The 17351-nt window shown below is 47.3% G+C and overlaps 1 protein-coding gene across 1 annotated transcript in view; it reads right to left on the reverse strand.

The window, feature by feature from the left end:
• PLB1 (phospholipase B1) overlaps nucleotides 1–17351 on the reverse strand; it is a 121575-nt gene that overhangs the window by 86543 nt on the left and 17681 nt on the right. The window contains exons 3-9 of the mRNA XM_052648262.1: nucleotides 16811–16892; nucleotides 15467–15516; nucleotides 11105–11145; nucleotides 10477–10520; nucleotides 7172–7262; nucleotides 6695–6746; nucleotides 4514–4600 (exon numbers count right to left, since the gene is read on the reverse strand). Coding sequence (XP_052504222.1) covers nucleotides 4514–4600; nucleotides 6695–6746; nucleotides 7172–7262; nucleotides 10477–10520; nucleotides 11105–11145; nucleotides 15467–15516; nucleotides 16811–16892 — 447 coding nt within the window. The remainder of the gene's footprint in view (nucleotides 1–4513; nucleotides 4601–6694; nucleotides 6747–7171; nucleotides 7263–10476; nucleotides 10521–11104; nucleotides 11146–15466; nucleotides 15517–16810; nucleotides 16893–17351) is intronic.

Genomic DNA, 17351 nt, shown 5'->3' on the forward strand with positions numbered 1-17351 from the left:
AATAAATCCTTTCTCTCTGCAAACCTTGGTGTCCCACAGCCCACTGTGCATGGGGCAAACAAACTGGATTCAGGAACGAATTCTTGCAGTATCAGTCTTCATCTTTTTCCTTTCTCCTCTCTCTTATTCTGATATTTTTTTTTCTTACTCCCCACATTTAGACTTTAACTGGAGAGCAGTAAGTAAGAGTCCAGACCCTAAAACCATCCCTGTGTCACTGCTATGAGCCAGGTTACCAGCTGCCTCTGAAGCACCTGCCTCTGAATAGCTGGACCCACCAGAGCAGGCCTGAGGCAGCACTGTCACCGTCTAATGAATAGCTCCTCATCATCTTCTTCTTACAACTCTGGTCTTAAGAAACCCCTAAAGAGCAAGTGTGGACCCAGGCCCTTGTCTATTCCCCATGAAAGGAGCCCCAAGGCCTCTTATAGGAGGAAAATTCCGGGTCCTAAGTAGGACAGGAACTTATGTGTTGAATTTCTCCTTAACAGTGAAATACCTTTATTTCATATGAACTATTTCAGGGAACCTGATGTATGTATGTTGCCAGTAAAGGTAGGACTGCTTTGAGGTCAGGTGGAAGCCTGGAGCCCACAGTCTCAGAGTACCAGCTACAACTCCTGAGACTGCAAAACAACCCCTCATGGAGAGGCTGTGCCTGTGATGTCCACTGGGGATGCAAACTGCCGTGTAAGAACTTCTCAGATGGTGGTTCTGGGTTAGCTGTGACCAGAGGCACCACCAGGAAGACTAGGATGTGAGTGGTGGGTCTGTGCTGCAGAAGCAAGACTGGAGGAATGAAGGCAGGAAGCAGCCAACCCAGGCCAAGGATGCTGAGAGCCAGACCTATGAGCCACAAGGTCCTATGAGGGCAATGGCAGTGGAGGTGGGATTTATTCTAGGCTCAAAACCCATGGTGGTCTTTGTGCAAAACAAAAATCAAGAGAGAAGAAAATATGCAACGAAGTGGGAATTTAAGTGAATGCTAGTAAAGATTGCTACATTGAGCTCACTTTACAGAGATTAAGTCACTGGTATGTAGCCCTTTAGAAATCAGAGGTGAGGCGTGATTACTTTTGTCATATGTTTACAGCCAATTAAAGGTGTGAGGCTCTAAGTGTGAACAAACTTAATCCATATGTCTCAACATGACTAGATCTTGAGGGAATTTCACATAGTGACAAAAAAGAATCATTAGGTTGGTAACAGTGTTGGGAAGGTTGTAGAGAATGGGTGCACTCAGACATTGGTGAGAATATGTGATATTGTGATTTATAATACAGAGTATATATTTGGTCTTTGTCCCTTTTTATGGCACGGAGTTTATAAACCATTGGAATTTCCTAAGTGATGAGAGCATAAAAGTGTGTTTTGCTATGCTAATGAGGTGACTTTTGGACTACCCCTAAGGACAGAGGCTGGTTGCCAGGAGAATCAACCCTGTGGCTAGAGAGTTGGAACTTAAGTTTCCTCCCCCACCCCACCCTCTACCTGGGGATGAAAGCTGAATCAACTGCCATTGGTCAATGACTTAGTCAGTCATCATATTATATAATGAAGCCTCCATAAAAGCCCAAAAGGATAGGTTCAGAGAGCTTCCCAGTTGGTGACCACCTGGATGTGCTGGGAGAATGGCCCAGCTGGAGAGGGCATGGAGGGTCCTGGCTCTTTCCCCATAACTTGCCCAGTGTATCTCTTCCATCTGGCTGATCCTGAGTTATGTTCTTTTATGATAAACCAACAACCCAATAAGTAAAATGTTTCCCTGGGTTCTGTGAGCTACTCAAGAAAACTAACTGAACTCAAAGAGGGGCTTGTTGGAATCTCCAATCTATAGCCAGTTGGGCAGAAGGTCAGATGACAACCTGGACTTGGGACTGGCATCTGAAATGTGGGGTGGGGGACAGTCCTGGAGGACTGGGCCCCTAGCCTGTGGGATCTGATGCTATCTCTAGGTAGATCATGTCAGAATTGAGCTGAATTGTAGGACATCCCGCTGGTATCTGAGAACTGCTTAGTGGTATGGAAAAGCCCCTTTACATGCTGGCATTGGTCCTAAGATATTAGGCTATAAATGGGTTTGGCTCCTTTGGAGGGCAATTAGGTAGTCCTTCAAGATTTAAAGTGTATGTATCTGATAACCAGCAATTCTCTGTTTAAGAATCTACTCAAGGCACTTCTCTTCAGACTGCCTTGATCATGACCCATGGTGTGAGGTATATTTCACATCACAACCCAGTACATACATATCTATATATAAATGAAACAAAAATAATCACAAGCCAATAAACTCTACATGCAATAAACTCTAGTATTTTATAGTTGATTCTATTCTATTTTTTTATAGTTTTTGGTTATAATCTTTTAAACTGATTTTTGACCCATTAATATACTTCAATCTACAATTTGAAATATAATTACACTATAATTGAATACAATGAAATATAATCACTGTATTTAGAAAAACACTATGTTCAAGTAAATGAACAAGATTGTTTACAATAGTGAAAAACTAGAAACACCTAAACAGTCACCAGTATAGAAATAGCAAAATAAAATCTGGTAAACATACACTATGGGATATTATTTAGCAATTAAAGGAATAAATTTAATCTATAAGTATCATCATGACTAGATCTCAAAAATATTTAGTGAAAAAAATTATTCAATAGTAGATACAATATAACACTATTTATGTTAAACCTCTCTCATATACACACCCATAAAGGAATACTAGGAATTACAGATGTGCAAAATACTTGAGAGAAAAAAGTGAGAGGATCAGAGGTGTTGGCTAAAGAATATTTTTGCATTAACTGTAATGCTTCATTTTTAAAAGGAGAAAGCATTTGAGCACTGCTTGTGTAGTTAGAAATTTAAAAAAGTAAATAATACATAAATGGACACATGCACACAAGAATATTTTGTGTACGTATTTAAGAATCAATGTAATGTATTGAAGGAATAAATACATGAAAGAATGCAAGAATTCATGCAGCAATGCTTGAACCCAAGATAAAATGTGTGGAAGAAATCATGAATGAGTGGAAGTGTTAATGAATACATTCAAATATTTAAAAAGTCAAATGCTAGCATGAACAACTCATCATAAATACCATAATATGTGCCTGCATGTAAGAGGAAAGAATGAGGTTATGCATGAATAGATAACTGATGGATGGATGAATGGATGCATGAGTGGATATACAGAGGAATATAGTAATGCCTAATCGCTTGTTTGAGCATTCAGTGCACGAATGTGTAAAGTACATGAGTACATGCTGGTTTGTGTGATGGCCTAAGTGGAGGGTGCCAAGAATAAACAGATAATGTAAATTTCACTTGCCATGGGAGAAGACAGAAGTGAAGTATAACAAGATTCAAGATCTACATGCCCAACATCACTAAAGGAAGTGGAGTTTTGATGGTAGGCTGGGGATCATGGAGCATTTGGAGGAAGGCAAGAGTATGTGTTTGGGAGAGGGACACAGAAAATAAGAGGACGGCACCCAAGAAACTTCACCCTTGCTTGTGCCATGGCCTGGTGGAGGCCCTGGAAGGTGGCTGAAAGGACAGCGGGCAGGCACTTGAACTGTTGTAAGTGGTGGGGCCATCCTGGAGGCAAGCAGGCTCCTGAAGAATCAAATGTGTGCCGTTGATGTCACCATAGCCTAAGCCACCCTTTCACCTTCAACTGATCCTAACCTAGACACTCTTCAATAAAGACGTAAGTCACAGTCAGTCACCTACATAAAATATTTTAAAAGTCACATATTTCATATCCCATTCCTGGGAATGCCAAAGAGCCTTGACAATATAGTCAACCTATATGAACAACTTGACAACTTTCCTTTAAAACTGGAGTTCACAGTAAACTAGTTAAGAAGCAATACCAAAAGTACAGATCCCGCTTTAACTCCTGATGTCAGCATTTAAATAAAATTGGAGCTACAAGAGGTAAAATGATCTTTTATCAGAAAGTGAACTTTCCTCAGTTGCAGAATGATCACTGGCTCAGTTTATCTATATCATGGTTTCCTCTTCCTGATAGGATGGTAAGTTAAGAATTCCCCCATAGCTCTCTATATCATGGTTTCCTCTTCCTGATAGGATGGTAAGTTAAGAATTCCCCCATAGCTCAGTGGTAAAGAATCCTCTTGCAATGCAGGAGATGTGGTTTTGATCACTGGATTGGAAAGATTCCCTGGAGGAGGGCATGGCAACCACTCCAGTATTCTTGCCTGGAGAATCCCCATGGACAGAGGAGCTTGGTGGCCATAGTCCACGGGGTTGCAAAGAGTTGGACACAACTGAGTGACTAAGAGTGCATATATGCATGTCCCTCAGCACGGTTCCTCGGCCCTTAGATATCTGTCTGTCTACCTGCCTGCCCTAACTTGGAAAGAAGTGCCATCAGGCCCAGCCTGCCAGGTGCAGATCAGTCAGGTTTAGTTCATTCACCCGGCACCCACCCCAGCATCTGCAATCCCTCTGCCTCCCACCTGCGGTTTACCTGTTGGGTGGAGGAGCACAGGTGACACTGGCTAGCATTACTGAAGAACACATTGATGAGTTTCCAATCATTCTGAAAGTCAAGTTGCTGTAAAAAAGAAATAAAGGACGATACCATGAGAAAGACATGGCAGGGAATCCTGGTGCCAAAAGAGCTTCTCTCTTTGCATGTCTTTTGATTTCATACGAGCCCCTCCCCAAACCATATGTATGGATTTTTTCAAAAGGAGACATCTAGGGTAGGCATTTAAAGTTGTAGAACTTTAGCATCCGCCAGATCAGAATCCCCCAGATCAGTGGCTCAGATGGTAAAGAATCTGCCGGCAATGCGGGAGACCCGGGCTCAATCCCTGCTCTAGAAGGCAATATGGAAATATCCATCAAAACTTTTTTAAGAGGCTTACCATTAGATCTAACAATCCATTTCCAAAAATGAGTCTTAAGGAAATGGATATGTGAAAGACTTAGCTACAATGATGAAGCCTTGTCATAAGAGTAAAAAGTTGGAAACAATATAAATGCCTAAAATAGAGGATTGCTGTGTAAACTATGGAGCACTCATGACATGAAATACCATGTGACTGCTCAAAAAGTGCTGGAAAGCATAACTGCCATCAGCAGAAATATGATGTCAAGAAAAGCAGACTGTAAAAAGTATATACATCAAGCAACACGGCTATTTTATAAAATGTATACAAACGTATGTGCTTGGAAAAATTATGGAAGGGAATGTACACCAACTTGTCAACAGTAACTATCTCTAGACATCAGGTTTAAGGATGGTTTGGGATGATTTTAGTATTCTTTTGTTTATCTGTGTTTCCTGAACTTTCTCTAATGAACATGTGTTACTTGTGAAACAAAAAAACAAACTTCTATTTTGGAAGAGGCAGCATGGTGTTCTGGAGGAGCACTGGATGTGAATCAGGCACTTTTGATTTTAGCTCTAACTAACTGGCTGTGAACTCAGACAGGTCATAAGTCTTTCTGGGGCTTCAGTTTCCTCATCTGCAAAATGACAGGATTTGATTCAAGACCTGTAGCCATTTTCCAGAATGTTATGATCATTCCAGAAATTTGAGAAGTCTCTAGTTTGGAAGAAGCCGCTCTTTATAGCATTGCTCCTATATTTGCCCTTCTCCTTGTATAAACTGGCTTCCCTGGTGGCTCAGAGGTTAAAGTGTCTGCCTGCAATGTGGGAGACCTGGGTTCAATCCCTGGGTCGGGAAGATCCCCTGGAGAAGGAAATGGCAACCCATTCCAGTATTCTTGCCTGGAGAATCCCATGACGGAGGAGCCTGGTGGGCTACCGTCCATGGGGCTGCAAAGAGTCGGACACGACTGAGCGACTTCACTTGTATAAATTGGAATGACCTGGCTTGAACATCCCAACTCTTTAATGAATGCATGGCTGGCTGAGACAGTGGCTTCCCTTGGTTCCAGTGGTTCAGGCTAAGTCCCTCGTTAAAAGCCAGCTTGATAGCAAAGCTTCCCTAGATTTGATACTTGTCCATAAGGAGAGCACAATAGATTAGAGGCGGCTTATTACAAACCCATATGTGAGCTTCTAAGTAAAGGGTGCCTACACTCCTAGGAGAGTGGGGACTAGAGCCCCAGCGTGCATGTGACAGAAGCCTCCACCCAAGAACTAGAATGGGTGTGATGATTAGTAATGACAGAACAGTCTCTTCAATGACAATGACAGCTGCAGGCTTGCACTGGGCACTGCCTCTGTGCTAGGCGCACACAGCACCTCACTGAATCCACCCCTAGCCCTGCAGCACAGGGCTTGTATTACTCTCATTTCATAAATGGGAAAACTGAGGATTAGAGAGGTTAAGTGCCTTACCCAGTGTCACACAGCTAATAGGTGGAAACTCAGGATTCATCCTCCAACAGGTGTCCCTCTAGAACCCAAGATTTCAACCACCTCGCTGAGCAAGAAGCTATTTAGTTCATCTGCCGACTTTGGCAGGACCAAGCTGGGGAATATGAGAAGAGGCCCTGTGTTCTACTGGCCTCCAGAGGATACCAGGGGCAGGGGTGTTCTTGGAGGGCCCAGGCCACACTGGTTGCCAAGCTCAGGGCATGATGGCTGCAGGGCTTCGGCTGCCTGCTGTCTTTGGTCTGATGGCCTCCTAGCAGATAGAACAGCCCCCAGCAGAGCTGGATGGATTCTCACCTGGTTCTCTTTCATGTTCCTCACCAGGTCTTTTGCCTGAATCCACAAGTCTCTGCACAGAGGGAAGGGAGCCAAGAGAAAAGTCAGTTAAATACAACTTCGTCAGGGGCTGAAAGCTTGCCGCTTGCCCCAGCCTACGCACAAGGCTCTGAGCAGGAGGCTGCATTGCACCCCTCCTGAGTCCTGGAAGGCAGACACTGACCTGATTTTTTTTTATTAGGCCCATCAACAGACTAAAGCCAGCAAAGGAGACACATCTCGGCTTTGACTTAACACAAATCTTTCTTTTAAAGCCTCTTTGACTCTTCCAGCACCACCACCCTCCCCCTGCCTGGCCCTCTGCCCCTCCTCCCACCGCCCCCCCGCCCTCCGCACCCCCCCCCCCCCCCCGCGCCCCCGGCACCATCAAAGCCTCCCATCTAGATGCCAAGGACGACAGGGCGCCCAGCCCTGCAGAGAGCCAGAAAAAGAGCTTACTCAGCAGCAGCACGGCCTACCACTCCCGTCCCAAGGGCGCATATGGGCTTCAGAACAGATGGGTTGAAGTGTCTGATGACATCTGAAAGGACTAAAGAGAGAGCTAGTTTGAGGCTGTGGTCCTGGCAGCTGGTGGTCACCTGTAAAGGCTGACACACTCTGGGGTGAGGTGCCAGGGTCCCCGCCCCTGTCCCAAAGCATGACCTGCCTTGGGCTGTGAGGGCCACCGTGTAGCAGGCCCTTGGAAGTGAACAGAAGAGAAAAGAAGCATCCACCAGGTGCTGGCCAGCCAAGTGCTAAGCCCTGAGGTGTGTGTGTGTGTGAAGGGAAACTGAGGCTGGGGGAGGCTACGCCAGCTGCCTGAGGGGGCTGGGATCTGAGCCTGAGCTCTCAGATCCCGCAGCTCTTCACTGTCCTGCGCTGCATACTCGTTAGGGAAAGTGTGCTGGGATGGGGGCCTCGGCAGGCTGCCTCCCTGCCCTCCCTCCTCCTGAGAGTGACAGCGGAGCAGGAAGGCTCCGGGGAGCACACAGAAGACGCGTCCCAGAGCTGACAGCCGGAGGACCGCTAAAAATAGTGCTGTCAGGACCAGTTAGGCTGTGTCTGCCCCAGAGAGAGGAGAGGGCAGACGGGGAGAGTGTCACGGCAGCGAGGCGGTGCTCCCCTCCCTGGCCCCTCTTTCCACTGTCCCCATCCACAAGTGCCTGGGGCTTTGCGGAACAGAATCCAAAAGATAGCTCAAGAGGGGCTGCTTTTGAAGGAAGCTGACACTGTGCAGTTAGCAGAGAGAGAAGGGGCAGGAGAGCAGGAGTCGTCCACTGGGCTTCGTCTGCTTGGGCAGCCCCCTCAGTCACCTGGGGCCACAACGTCTTCATCCTCAGCCCAGACTCATGAGGCTCCTTTATGGCGCCCTGACCAGCCCGCGGACGGAGCCCATCCCCTACGCGTGGTGGGAACCCAGAGCTGAAGGTGACAGGGTCAGAGTGGGTGTGTGGGCGTGTCTGTGTGAGAGTGCGCACGTGTGGGTGGGTGGGGCACTTTCTCTTCCTCACATCAGGAGGGTCTGCGAGGATGAATGACAAAACAGCTTGGTGTTGAAAGTTGTTCAGTCCTGTCTGACTCTCTGGGACCCCATAGACTATACAGGCCATGGAATACTCCAGGCCGGAATTCTGGAGTGGGTAGCCATTCCCTTCTCCAGGGGATCTTCCCGACCCAGGGATCGAACCCAGGTCTCCCGCATTGCAGGTGGACTCTTTACCAGCTGAGCCACCAGGGAAGGCCAAATTAAGAGCGTTTGTAAAACACTGCTTCTTTGTGATCAAACATGGCCTTGGGTCTTTTCACATCACCCTGCCCATTATTTTATTCCAGGGCTGCTGGCCGCTGCTCTGTCCTAGTTACCCCTCTCTGGAGTCAGAACAAAGGACGCGGGCTATGGGGCTGGGCCACCTGGGTTCCCAGGGACTCTGCCACATACTGGCCGTGTAACTTTGGGAAGGTCTGTTTACCTCCCTGAGACTCAGTTTTCCCGTTTGCACAATGGCACAATGGCTGTGGTGGGTGAGGGGACACAGCTAGACTGGAAGGGCTCTAAGGTTCTGGGGTCAAAGGACAGATGGGCTGAACTCGGGTCTCGATGCCCGTGTAGCACTGTCTCCTGGAAGACCAGTTGCTCCTCTGTGGGCTTGGCTACCCAATATTGCCCCCTCCCTGGCCCATTCACTGTCAGCTCCAGGTGAGTCCTGTCCCTAGGGGCACGCAGGTGCACCCTGCCCCCACCGCCCTGCCTTCTGCTGCTCCTCTGCTCAGTGGGGCTCCCAGCCATGCTGCACTTAATGGGGGGCTAGCAGGACTTGTTACCAGGGGGGTCAGGGACCCCCCAAATGGAGACAGACTGAGAAATCAGGTAAAGCCATAGCTGTGCTTATGGTTTCAGGATCTAAACTACACCCCATCTTCCTAGACTCCCCCAAATACACCACTTCATCTCTTTTTTCCTACCAGTTAAAGGTAAACAGGGCCAAACCTAGTCTGAGCTGTGATAGTCACCAAGTCACAGGGGCCCGCTCCTTCTGAACACTTGACTCTTTGCAAGAGGACCCCCCACCACTTTGGCCACCAGTGTCCCCTCACCTGTCAATCAGATCCTGGAGGGCTGGGCACCAGGCCTCTGCCTCCCCTGATGGATGGCAAGGGCAGATGGCAGGACCAGTGTCTTATTTATCCCTCACTTTGCAGGGAGCCTCATAATTCCCAGGTCCTTGGTGACATTCATGGGCTAAACTGACAGGGCACCAATTACCTCACTTGTTATTATGCTCTGCTTGAGTGTCAGCTCAGGAGAGCATTTGCATTGCCACCCAAGTCTTTTCACTCTAATTATGGAGTGAAAAGTGGTATTCTTGCTCCGGGCTTGTGAACACCAGCCATAGGTGACTCTATCCACCAGGCTAATTCAGCTGGCATTAAGGCACTCAGGGGTTTCAGGATGACTTAATCGAGTTGCAAAGAACCTCTGATATTAAGTGAAAAAAAAAAAATGCTACATATAACATTCCTAAGCACATTTATATATAAAAGGCCAAAATCTTAATACTGATTATCTGACTCCTTGCAACTCCATGGACTGTAGATGCCAGGCTCCTCTGTCCATGGAATTCTCCAGGCAAGAATATTGGAGTAGATTGCCATTTCCTCCTCCAGGGGGTCTTCCTGACCCAGGGATCAAACCCAGATCTCCTGCATTGCAGGCAGATTCTTTACCATCTGAGCCACCAGGGAAGCCCAATCATTATCTCTAGATGGAGGGATTATGGTTAGCTTTCATTTCACTTTGCTGAAGCCAATTGGTATATCTATTTCGTAAGTAAGGGAGTTACTACAAAATGAAATGAACTGATAACTGGAGCTGGGTCTTCTCCTGGGTGTGGTGGTGGGGGCAGTGAATGGTGGACAGTTTCCCAGATGAAGTGCTGTAGGTCCCGCCTTGGGGTCCTGGAGGAGAAGAAGCCTCGGGATTTTGGTCCAGGCACTCCTGACCCCTCTCCTACATCCCTTAACCTTAACCCCATGTCTCTTGGAGTCTTCTCACTCAGGGACCCTTGGACACATCTCTCATGCCTTCCTTTCAAAGGACGTGACTCTTCACACCCTGGCTCCCTCTCTGTCCTCTCAGAATATCCTTTCCTCAGGCTGTGCCGCAATGTGGCCAGTAGGGCACATCCTCTTTTTTCACCAAAGGGCTGCTGTGTTGGGAGGGACAGGGACAATCTGGATTCCAGCCAAGAAAACACCAAACTCACCAGTCACCACTCCCATGCACGCTTGCAGCTCCTGCTTTTCAGTCCTGCAAGTAGAAGCAAACATACAACACCAGCCTGAGTTTGTCACCTACCAATGCTTGCCCTCAACTGCTGTGGCCTCTTTCACAACAGGCTTCGGCTCAGCATTGCTCTGATTCTGGATTTATCCTTCCTGGAGACAGAGGCACACCTCAGAGGGCAATGGAGCTCCCAATATGGGGTGAGCAGCTCTGGACCCTCCTCCCCACCCCTCTAGTCTGGTCCCAAGTTGGAAGGGGACACAGACCGCCACATAGAATGAACCTGACCCTGGTCCAACTCTGCTTGCATCCCCCGGAGCAGAGCACAGAGGCTGGAGGAAGAGCAAGAACCCCTTACTCAGCCCTTCCCGCTGTTCCTCCCTTTTTCACCCAAGGGAGCCAGGGGGATTCCCGCACAGAATGCTGGATGAAGAGGCAGGAGTTTGTGTTCTGGTCTCCACTCTTCTGCCTGCCCCTAAGGGAGCCTGGAGCAGGCGTCTCCTCCCTGGCCCTCAGGTCTCCCCACCAATGAAGCAGGGAGACAACAAGAGCTTGTCAACCTGGAGGCTCAGCTCAGCTCTGTTGCTCTGGGGTTCCCGAACAATTACCATTCTTGTTTCTCCAGGTCGTCTGTTCCTGAGTCTGGAGGCTGGAAAAGATATGGGGTGTGAGCAGCCCAGCCAGGGAAGGTGGCAGAGCCTGGTCCTGGGGAGACCCCAGCTGCCTGCAGTACACTCCCTCCCACCAACAAAAGGGAATCCCTGGATCCAGAAAATGGCCAGACCTGCCTGTGTTCATTTTTCAGGGAGGGAAGAAAGGATGTTAGATTTTCTCCAAAGCTTGCTGGTCCAAACTCAGGAAATAACAGGTGTAAACGGTTTCTTCAGATTAGAAAACTGGGTGGGAGAGCTTAGACTTAAATGTGTCTTTGTAGAATGTTAACATCCTTCATAGAAACACAATAGGTTGTTTCATTGTGACTTTCCATACTCTAAAATAATTAGAGAATCTAATACACAATCTAAAACCTGTGTGGCCTGTCTCCCTTGCCTAGAATGAAAACTCCAGGAGGGCAGGAATTTGCTTCTGTTTTGTTCTTGATTATATTTCTCTGATCTAGAACAGCATCTGATGCATCACAAGTACTCAATAAATACTCACTCAATACTATTTTTTGAATGAACAATGTAAGCATTTGATTGTCCTCTTGGTAAAAGCTGGACCACACAGGACTCAGTTGGAGAGTTTCCCTGGTCATAGGGTTGAGGTGAGACCATGAGAATCTTGTCTTTTGTGAGGTCCCAGGGATGCTTGGGGGCTTTCCAGATGGTGTTAGTGGTAAAGAACCTGCCTGCCAATGCAGGAGGCATAAGAGATGCAGGTTCGATCCTTGGGTTGGGAAGATCCCCTGGAGGAGGAAATGGCAACCCATTCCAGTATTCTTGCCTGGAATATCCCATGGACAGAGGATCCTGGTGGGCACAGTCCATGAGGTCACACAGAGTCAGACATGACTGAGCAACTAAGCACAGAGATGCTTGGAATTGTGCCCAGAACACTGAAAGTGCTCAGCACATATTAGCTGTCGTCAATAGTAGTATTTTCACAGGTTCTGACACCAATTCTCTCTCTCAAAACTCCTAGAAGACAGTGTCTCCAGGTGTGGTGATGACGGGTGATAAGGTACCATCACTACCTTACACCCAGTCTGCTGCTGCTTCCCTTTAAAGGGCCTGCTTGTCCTTCAGGACCCAGCTTCAAAGACAGCCCGTCAGTCTGTAAAAATGGGCCACACCTCTGGCTCCCTCTGGGGAGGGCAGGCTGACTCTCCTCTGACTGGGATGGAGTCCTCTATTCTTTTCAACAAGAGGGAGCTTGAAAAAGTTTCCTGAGGGAAGGTAACAAATTAAACAGAAAACCACATGCAAATACAAGTCAGGTGAAATCCTGAGGGAGGCCTGGCTCTGGGGCTGAGGCAAAGGGGTCAGCCTGTGCCTGGCCAAAGTGGACCTGACTGACAGTAGAGGTTTTCCTCAGAAAAGCCAGATGGGGGTGGGGAGGGGAAGGAAGGGAGAGAATGAGAGGAACAAGGTAGAGAGAGCATGGGAGAGCTTAGGGAGAGGTCACAGAGGGGAAGGCTGGAACAAGCCCAGCAAACTCCGCTGCTACCATTTTGCCAACTGCTGGCCATTTCCCCCCTACACTTGAAAGGTTGTTGTTGAATCATGCAAAGACACCAGGATTCTTGGCCCCCAGAGGAGAAGAATTCAATCTGGGGCCAGAGACGAGGCTTGATCGCTCAGAACTTTTGTGTAATAAAGTTTTATTAAAGTACAAATGAGATAGAGAAAGCTTCTGACATAGGCATCAGAAGGGGACAGAAAGAGTAGCCCCCTGCTAGTCTTCAGCTGGATGTTATATAGTCACTAGCAGTCTGTTAATGAAAGAAAGGAATGTCTTAAAACTCAGAATGGCACCAGGCCCCTCACCCATAAGATGCATTTTGGGATAATCTTGGCACCAAATGGTTCATCCTGGGCCATAAAATGATTAACTTGAATCTTGAAGAAGGGCAGATCACCATACAAATAGTTTCATTTACATAGATTAGGGGAACAATATCTGAGTATAACATATTGGTTTGTCAAGTAGGTTCTGAGCCAAGAGGTGGAACCAACTTGAAGACAGAGTTTGGGGTAAATGCATAGTACATTAGCATAGCTTAAGATAAACATTTTCATAGGAAAAAGGCATTGGTTAACTTCAGGTGAAACAAGGTGTCATTATGGCAACACAGTATTTTAAGAGAAACCTTCTTTTAAATCTGTATAGAGAAGGAAAAAATATCGCTAGTTTGTTTCCTCCTGCCGCTTAAGAAATAAAAATGTCTGACACTTGCAGGCTATTTCCTCGGTTTGGAGACCCCTGGCCTTCCTGCCTGTTACCCTGTCACGCTTTTCACTGGCTGCATGTTCTGTGGCCCTAGAGACACATGACTGAGACACAAGCCCTGGCTTCAAGGAATTTGAGAGAGTGGATTATAACCTCCCTGGCACTGCAACTGTCTGTGACTCTTAGTTAAGACGGATAAAAGGTCACAGATAGCACACTGCAGTGTAACCCTATTTAGGTCATACACTTTCTCTCTCTCACACACAGCCCCTATATATTGAAGTGTGTGTGTGTGTATATGGCTGAGACGAGAATAGGAGATATGACTGAGACCTTCCATTTTTTAATACTATCTACACGTTTTCATTTTTTCATTATAATGAATGTCTGTCACGAGTGTTAGTTTGAAAACAATTTTGATGACTCTGATCTTTAATATTTTGTGAGGAAAAGGAAGTCCAGATTAATTAAACAAACAAGTGCTAGCATCAGTCACAAGTAAGTGCTAGGCCTTGGAAGCTCCAGGAACTTGGAGCAAAAGCACCGGCTTTCCACCTTCCTCCTCTTTCATTTCACTGTCTTCCGTTATCTTTCCCTATCCTGATGTCTTTCATAAACCAGGCTGAGTTCACGAGAGCTGACTCTCAGGGCAGACAGAGGCAGGCAGCCTCCTACGAACTGTGCTCTTGGGGCTTATCCTGAAGGTTGAGAATAATGATTGAGGGCTGGGAGACCATCATGGACTGAAACCATCTCCCAGCACCCTGGGCTCCCAGGAGGAAAGAGGGTGAGCTGAATGACAACAGGAGCCACGAGGCTGAATGATTCATGAGTCAAAGAGCTCTCTCAGAGCCAGGACCAAACAGTGGAAACCGCTGATTGGTTTAACTTTAGAAACCTGGCTTGGAGTGGAGAGTTCCCTGCAGGGAATTTCCCTGCCTCAGGAAGAAGAATTCGCGAGTCCTCCAGCCAGTGTCACACACTCCCAGCTCTGCGATGTCACCATCAGCACGCAGGGACACACAGGCTCGGCAGCTGCAATGTGCTCCTCGTGACAGAAAATCTCTCTTCTCATTATTCCCACCTCTCCTTTACATCCCGCCCCCTGGGACACCTCCGCCTTCACCCTCATCCATGTGCACGCGTGTACACACACACACCGTACACGTGCAGGTTTAACCCCACCATCACAAGCAGCAAAGAGCAAGGGTGGGAGCCCTGGCTGCAGATTTCACTGGGCCTGGTCAGCTTTTCTAATGTGAAGTCTTCACCATGGCTGGCACTGTGTGCAGGGAAGTGGGGTGGGTTTGCAGCAAGGAGGCAGCCTGGGCCAGGGGTACAGAGGGCAGCGGCGACACAGAGGACAAGGGGAAGGAAACGAGGTGGGCAGAGATGGGAGGAAGACATGGAAGGGGAGAGGCGAGGAAGGGGAGAGGTGAGGGGGTACTGGTTCAGGTGCGAGGGGTACAGGGCAGAGCTGAGAACACCTGATTAGTGGTCCATGCCGCTGAGACTGCTAGGACTTGTGGGGCAGCAGTGCTGAGCCCAGAGCAGTGGGACTGCGGGAAGCCAGGACGGACCGGAAATCACACTGGCTCTGCTCTCCAAGCCTCCGCTCTTCCTGCTTATGCCTCTCTCCTCTCTCCTCTCTCCATCCTTCCCTTATTGCTCCCTTTCTCAGTTCCTGACCACATAAAACAATACCACTTCAAAGTTACTAGCAAAGATGGGTGTATTTTTAAAAATTTGCCAAGCAGGTAAGGACATTTTTCTTCTTTATCTCATAAGTAGATAGTTTAAGAGATTGCTTTTAAAATTCTGTGTGATCTTTGGCTAATTTATCAATAGGTTTTATTTACTCATGAGAAAGTTCAAAAGTTTCCTCATCCTAATGTAAACAGAGTCAGTCACTCAATTTAAAACAACATCAACTCAGAACCCTAGATGTTAGGATTTTTCCAGTTCAGAGAATGTTCTCTCTCCCCAAGTGAAACATTCTTCCTGGTTACTAGGAGCTCATTCAAAGAATCCTCAGTCCCAAACCCCGCCTCCCACCTCCATCTCCTTGCTATACTCACATTGCCAATGGCTGCCACAAATTTAATATCAGAAGGTCTCAGAGAGTGAACTGCAAAGACAAGAACCCATGTAAGAAGATCAGATCTACATTTCACACAATGTGGGCCCAGGATGCCAAATGGGAGAAGCAGACCCAAGGTCCTCACCCCAAGGATGCCCCAAGGATGCCCCAAGGTTGGCCATGGGAAGGGGAATCTGAAGACCAAGAAGTCACTGGAAGCCCTAAACCTGCTCCAAAGAGGCTCAGTCCTCAGTTGGAGGCCACACTGCTGACTGGTCTCAGGATCTCCAAGGAGCTGTCCCATGGAAGGTTACTCACAGACCTCCTTTCCTTTTCACCTGGCACTCTTTCTGCCTCTCACTTCCCTCTATTCCTTGACTCTGCATTTCTTGGCCACCATTAATAAGACCCAGGGACGGGGGAGCCTGGTGGGCTGCCGTCTATGGGGTTGCACAGAGTCAGACGCGACTGAAGTGACTTAGCAGCAGCAGCAGCATTAATAAGACAGCAACACAGTAAAACGAAAATCATTTGGGTTCAAAAGGGATCATGTCGGCTTGGAGGCTTGCCAGAGAACAGAGCTGTGAACAGCCTGGAGAACACTCATAAATATCAGACACAAGCTGCTGGAAGCCTCCACGACCTACCTGGGTCACCAGCATCCTTAAAATTAAGTTTCCTTAGAAACCACTGATATATTCCTTGGTCATGTTATGGGGGCATTAAGGGTAAGCCTCCTAAAGAAGCCACTTCCTAATAAGTACGTCGATTTCTTTTTCTAACCACACTTCTTAGATGGCAGAATAGTAAGAGTAGCGTGCTTAACTGGAAATCCTGGTAAGCCAGTACAATGCAAACAAAGCCATTAAACACAGTCCATAATGCAGCCGTGTAAGATGATAAAGCTGGAGAAGAGGACCAGCTCAACAGCAACATTCATAGCATCCAGGTATTGGATGAACCTAACCCATTATAGGAAAAAATATGTCTAGAGCAGCCACTGTGGCTACGTTATGGGATTGGGAAGGCTCGTGCATAGCCAAGATCCACCCAATCCACAGCTCCCGTGACATGGTCCACCCACCTGGAGGTGAGCTCTCAGGGGTCGCCTTCACCCAGGTAAAGCCACCATGGGGCCATGTTGGTTTTATCTCTTGAGTGGTGTGTTGGGCTGTGTCCCTCCATAGAAATGACTGAGGATATCAAAAGAGGAGGGACTGAGAACAGGGAAGAGGGAAGATGTGAACAGCCAAAGGTGCACGTGGAGTGGGGCTCAAGCTTCTGCCAGCCACACCAGAGAGAAGACGCTGGCCTTCCTGGCTCATGGCTCAGGGTCACGTACCTGAGTTAGAAGGCACACTGGATCCTGGAGAAGGCACATTCTCTGAGTTGCAAAAGAATGAAAAACTCTTCAGGTTCTGCCCCTGAAACCAAATGTCAGAAATATCAACTGCCTTGTAAGGGAATGTTACAGGTCCTGAAAGCTTGATGCAGAGATGACCACGTACTTATTCTATGAGGCTCAAAATCCAGAAGCAACAATTGTCCATAGTCATGCTCTTTCAACCCTTTACCCAGTTCACTTAGTAAAAGGAGACATATGCCTGTTGAGAACGATTTTAGAGGTGGCAAGTAGGATGCCTCAGAACAGTGGGGTGGAGAGGGAGGGAGGCAGGATAAAGAATAAAAACCAGCTCTTGTGATAATGAGAAAGTTCTGGAGATAGAAAGTGGTGACAGGTACACAACAATGTGAATATATTCAATGTCACTGAACTGTACACTCAAAAATGATCAATTTTATATTATGTATATTTTATCACAATAAAAAGGAAATCATGAAGATACCCAATATATCTAGACTAAAAAATTTTTAAATCTCTT

Source organism: Budorcas taxicolor, chromosome 11 (assembly GCF_023091745.1).
Source record: "Budorcas taxicolor isolate Tak-1 chromosome 11, Takin1.1, whole genome shotgun sequence".
NCBI lineage: Eukaryota > Metazoa > Chordata > Mammalia > Artiodactyla > Bovidae > Budorcas > Budorcas taxicolor.